The sequence below is a fragment of the Mastomys coucha genome, unplaced genomic scaffold (genome assembly GCF_008632895.1).
Source record: "Mastomys coucha isolate ucsf_1 unplaced genomic scaffold, UCSF_Mcou_1 pScaffold7, whole genome shotgun sequence".
Classification (NCBI taxonomy): domain Eukaryota; kingdom Metazoa; phylum Chordata; class Mammalia; order Rodentia; family Muridae; genus Mastomys; species Mastomys coucha.
In genome coordinates this window covers 16,837,907-16,843,906 of record NW_022196913.1, presented here as the reverse complement: position 1 = coordinate 16,843,906, position 6,000 = coordinate 16,837,907, and the positions used below count along the sequence as shown (strand labels likewise).

At 43.3% G+C, this 6,000-nt stretch overlaps 1 protein-coding gene across 8 annotated transcripts in view; it reads left to right on the top strand.

Annotated features, from left to right (window-relative positions):
• The window catches only part of Ryr2 (ryanodine receptor 2), a 600,588-nt gene that overhangs the window by 409,172 nt on the left and 185,416 nt on the right, over window positions 1–6,000 (top strand). For all 8 annotated transcript variants that reach the window (XM_031357976.1, XM_031357968.1, XM_031357974.1 and 5 more), the window contains 2 exons: window positions 304–390; window positions 4,651–4,877. In XM_031357976.1, the coding sequence (XP_031213836.1) occupies window positions 304–390; window positions 4,651–4,877 (314 nt within the window). The remainder of the gene's footprint in view (window positions 1–303; window positions 391–4,650; window positions 4,878–6,000) is intronic.

The following is a 6,000-nucleotide window of genomic DNA, read 5'->3' as shown; positions in this document are numbered from 1 at the left end:
CTGCTGAAGGAAAACACATTTTCTAAGGCGAAAAACTCAGAAATTAAGAGAAAAGGAGAATAGAAATGAGCTTATGACATGTGCAATTCTCTCTTGCATATCTGCAGAACCATTAACCTTTCAGAGTTAACAGGATTTCCCTCCCAAGCTGTTGAGTCTAGGCATTATTGACAGGATATTCACAAGGTGGAAGGGAAGTCTCCAGTCTCCTTCTGTCACCTGTCTCTTGGTTGTTGTAGATGAAATGCTTTTTTCTTCACCTCCTCTCTTTACTAACACTGACATGCTCACTTGTTATTTAAGGTGGAGCCAAGCACAAAGTTATTTCCTGCGGTTTTTGCGCAAGCTACAAGTCCCAATGTTTTCCAGTTTGAGTTGGGCAGAATAAAGGTAAGACTCTGTTTTAGATTTCTATTGTTGATATAATAAAGCACTCTGACTAAGAGAAGCTTGGAGAACAAAGGACTCATTTCAGTTTATACTTCCTGGTAAGAGTACATCACTGAGCAAAGTCAGGCGAGGAACCATTGAGGAATGCTGCTTAAGGCGCCCTCTTTGCTTGTTCAGAAAGCTTTCTTATACAGGTCAGGAGCATAGTGTTGATTACACCCACAATATGCTAGGCACTCCTACACCAGATGAGCCCATTGTGAAGACAATTATTCATTACTCATTCATATAACACACACATATATGTGTATATATATATGCATATATATACATACACACACATATATGAAAACATATATATATGAAAACAATTTATGAGTGCTTTGGCTGCATGTATGTATGTGTAGTACTTGTATGTGCCTGATGTTCATGGAGAAACCAGAAGTGGGCATCAGGTCCTCTGATATTGGAGTTTTAGATGTTGTGAGCTGCCATGTCAGTGCTGAGAACTAAAACTTGGTTCTCTGAACCAAACTCAAGTGCTCTCGACTGCTGAGGTATCACTCCACCTGTAGTTTATAGCTTTAACTGAGTTTTTTTTTCCCAAGCGACTTTAGGTGGTATCAAGATGACAATAAAAACTAACCAAGACAGACTCCTTAATCATATGGCATTCCTATTATCTTCTATTTGTGCCTAGCATGAGCTTCTAAAAATGGATGCAGTATTTTATTATTCACCAATATAGAAATTCTTTATTATTTTATCTATATTTAGATATAGCTAAATCACCAGTATAGTTATTCTTTAGAGGAAAGACAGTCAAATTTGAAAAACTCAGGTCACTGTGATAACATAATTCAAGAGTTTCTTTGTTTTGAATATATAGTTCAATAAAGCAAAGTTTATAGAGAAAAAAAAAACCTCACCAAATTGCACAAAATAAAGTAATTGCTGATAGGGTAACCAGATGTCAGTCCTTGAAACCACGCACTGAGGAAGACATGGTCTGTGGGGTTCTCTGGAAACATAAGTGGAAGAATAGCTAATCTACACTGGGTGGAGGAGGTAGAGATGCTATTCAGGTTGATTATTGTTAATCAATGTTCACACGGTACATCTACTAGGGGAAGGTCCTCCTGGTAGAGGAAAGAGTGAAAGTGATGGGCATTAAGTACATGGCAACAGGATTCCCTGAGTCCAGTGCAAGTTTTCCTGGGATGGTACACTGACAGGAGCATGGAGGTGCAGCATGAGAGCAGCCATTGATAAGTGTGCACTGGTGACTGATACTGTGTACATGGGAGCTGTGTTGAGGTCTTTGAGCCTCATAAAGGAGAGGAACTGAAGGGTTCATTCCGCTTCCTGGGAGGAGGTAATAGGGCTTGACAACAGATTGCTTTAATAAGATTAATTAAGTGGATTTGGGCACTGGAAGCAAGGCTGAAGACTTAAAGTTTATTCCAGTTTGGGTGGTTTGGGAATGTTCATGGCACAGCTAGATGAGCTTGTTGAAATTGAGGGAAGATGTTGGATTTCATCTTGTTTGATGGTCAAGCTGGAGTGCCAGGCACTCTCCAGGTGAGGGTGGTTGGCTGTGTTTCCAGGCTGAGGCAGTGACCTGCAGCACATTTGCTGAATAGCACAGTGTGGTTCTCAGTGTCTGCTTGGTGGAGGGAAAACAGCATAAATAAAAGAAATCTCACTACTCCTATGCTCAATATTTTCCCAATGAATTTACATATGTATAATGCATACATGTATACTTGCATTCTATTGTTGGAGATAGGGCTAGGGAAAGAGGGTGGGATAAGACAGGGAGACAGAGGGACAGGCAGTCTGAAGCATGTGCTGTGCTGAAAATTAAGGATTTATGCGATCCAGAGATCAGGTGGATTTATCTTTGATACTTAGTGGGGGGAAATGCTTATATAAAGAAGGAGAAGAGGGAAGGATACAGGATCTGGGTGAATCAACTAAGGAAGTGGTGTCTGTAAGCAAGGCTGAGACAAGCCACCAGGGGCATTTGAGGAGAATGGAGGAGGCAGGTTCTGGAGGCCACTGCATGTGCAGAATCTGAGTGGCAACAGTCATGGGTCAAAGACGACACAAAATGGTCAGTGGACCTTGAGCCAAGGGAACATGTAGATGCATTTTCAAGGAGGATTTTTGGTGAAGGGAGCAGAAGAATTTTCACTAAGTGGTGGGAGAAGCTCTATCATGACGAATTCAGGAAGCAATGTGGCATGGTAAGAGGAGAGCGGATGGAGACCACTTTCCTTCCCTCTCTTCAAATGCTTTGTGAGTTCCCAGGGAATGACTCCGGTAGCCTCCCAGTGAGGTTCCCTTTATCCTTGCTATTTGTCTTATCGCACTACAATCTGAGTGTTCCCCACTGCTTTAAATCATAAGTCAGATCTGAGCATCCTGTTGCTCAGAACACTAAAATCTGTGTTTCCCCAGGGATGAAAATCCATGCCTGAAACATCCAAGATCTCTATCCCTTCTCTCAAATGACCCTTCCTCTCTCCAGTGTTGCTGCCCTCATTCCCTGGGTGTCTTGGGATTCCTCTGCAGCCTCCTGGCCTGCTTTTCTTTACATCTCCAACAAGTTAAGTGGAAGCTGTAAGAGGCAAAGGCTCTGTTTGGTGTTGCTCATTAACATATCCTCAGTATCAAAAGCAGTGCCTGGGCTCTGTAGTAAATGTATTTTTCTAGTCATAAGAGGGAATAAGAAATAGTAGAAAGGAGAACTCCTGTAGAAAGCAGTCCAGGACTCTCCAAAGGGAAGGAAAGGCTGAACCTGGGGCAGAGATGGCAAATACGCTGTTGTCATAGGCTTCTATTTGAAGGCAAGCAGGTAGGTTGTCAGCATCATACATGAACGGATACTTCAAGCAAAGCATAGACCTTTCCTTCTGAAACGAGAGGAATTAAGGCTGGCTAAAGCAGCCCATTCCAGGTTGGGGAAAAAAAATAACTGTGCTGGTTAAAGTCAGGTTCTTGACTTTCTTGGGAAAGAGGTGGGTTTATTCATTCAGCCATCTCTGGATATTGCTGGCTAGATAGAATGTAGTTAAAATGGGAGAGGGGAGGGTAACAGTGGGTAGATGATGAGAAAGAGCTTAGTAGTATCTCAGTAATATCTCCTGAAGTCAAAATGTCTGGTATTCAAAAAGCTTGCCAGTGGCCCCTGGGCCCAGCCCTGTGAAGCAACAGGATTGATACAGGCTTAAATTTGGTCATATTTGGATGGCATTCATGGGGAAGACACATCCCTAATTGTTTTCCCTGCCCCAAATCCTGACATTTCAGCTGTTTTCTTGGCACTGTTGTAAGACCCCAGAGGTCCTACCCTAAGTGCGCTACCCCACAGGCCACAGCTTGACGACAGATCACTGCAATGGCATGAGGTTTCTTGATCCAACGCACATGGGGTTGCTTGTCCTTGCAGGGACAACTTCCTTGAACTCAAAATGTACACATCTTTTATACCGTGCAGAGGGCAGACTTCAGCAACAGGGCTAGCTGGTTTACTCTGATTGGTGGAACACAGGACAAAGGATCTCTTCAGGCATTGGTTGGCTTGCTCAGGGGGCTGTTCTTGGCTTAGTCAGCCAACTTCCCTATCCAGCTCTGCGCCTGGCCTTGAAAAGTCCCTGGGAAGGGGCTGAGTAACTAGGTGGTAGGGGGATTGTCATCAGCAAGGTCAGGGTGACAGTTTGTGGTCTTTTTCGAAATTCACCTCAGGGAGGGGTTGGGGAGCTCTTCTGAGAACAGTTATTTTTGTTTTGTCTTGACTTACCTTAGTCAGAATGGCCTGGTCATTATGACTCAATATTCTGACCACCAAAACTTTGTTTTTACAGCATATCCTTGACTGTCTCTGGAACACAACTTCTCAGTGTCTGAATCTGCTGCTTGCTACTAGAAAACTTTGTTTCCACTCTGCTTTCTGTTTTTAGGAACTGGAACATGGCTCCCTTATTTTCCTGTGAAGCTTTATTTCTACATGCCCAGAACTTTGTTTCTATATTCTTACAAACTTGGTTTCTACAGCACATTTTTCTCCATTTGTTCTTGCAGGAAATTTTAAACCAATTTTCTATTATTTCTATCTGTGCAATCTTAACTTGCAGTGTATTTTATTTACACCAGCTCTTTCCTATATAGAGTATAACTCAGTGTATTATTAGCCCCAAGTGACATGAACAATGACCTTTTTTCCTCCCGCTCTCTCTTTGCTTCCCCATGCTCTAGAATGTGATGCCTCTCTCAGCGGGATTGTTTAAGAGTGAGCACAAAAACCCCGTGCCCCAGTGTCCTCCACGTCTGCATGTGCAGTTCCTGTCACATGTCCTGTGGAGCCGGATGCCCAACCAGTTCTTGAAGGTGGACGTCTCTCGAATCAGTGAACGCCAAGGCTGGCTAGTTCAGTGTCTGGATCCTCTGCAGTTCATGTCCCTCCATATCCCTGAGGAGAACAGGTGAGCCTCGTGGACTTTTCACCATTTCATGTGGTGTTTGGAATTAGAGTCTCCATGGGGGGAGGATTGGGTGCTTCAGAAGAGTAGCCTGGCTCAGAAGGTAAAATGTGAGGACTTGGATCTCCAGAAGCCATGTGCAGAAAGCCTGGCATGGTGGCCTGTGTTTGTAATCCCAGTGCTGGAGGGATAGAGATGGCAAGCATATCTCTGGGGTTCACTGGGATGCCCGCCTAGCCCCCACCCTAAAAGTGAATGGCTCATGAGAAATGATACCCAAGGCTGACCTCTGAACTCTACTCATACACCGCACCCCCCCAGACATACACACACACACACACACACACACACACACACACACACACACATACACACACACAATGGCCCATGCAGCTCAGGCTTAAGTGTATCATTTCTCAACCACATTGTTATTTATGAGACTTACTAACTAAAGCAATAACATCCAGAGCTGGGAGAGCTTGGGGTGAGATGCTAGGAACCATATTATAAAATTCTTCATTTTAACCATGTGAAAAACCAAGTCCAAGAAGCTTAAAGAGCAAAACCATGAAGACCATGGGAGTACTTCAGTAGCAGGCTTTGGTATGTTCTAGGCAGCAATGACATTGTCAAGGTTCAGAGGAAGTCTGCCTTCTGGTACCCAGTCTTTCCCTGTGGCTACCCTTAGAATCACAGAGGATTCACTTCACCCATCTTAGTTATGGGTTAGGAGCTAAGGTTTGTAGGCTTTGCACCAAGGTAAGGTATCAAAGTAACATGGAAACACTAGGCCCTAAGCTAAGTGCAAACCTGGCTTGAAGGCAGAAGTAAGACTCATTATATACCGTGACTCTCCTTCTCAAGTCTGTGGTCTAAGACTAATGATAGGAGCTAGGCTAAATTTTAGATCTTTTTAATTTTTTTTAAATTTTTTTTTAGATTTATTTATTGTTATAGCTAAGTACAGTGTAGCTGTCTTTAGACGTACCAGAAAAGGGCATCAGATCTCATTATGGATGGTTATGAGCCACCATGTGGTTACTGGGATTTGAACTCAAGACCTTTGGAAGAGCAGTCAGTGCTCTTAACCACTGAGCCATCTCTCTAGCCCCTGAATTTTAGATCT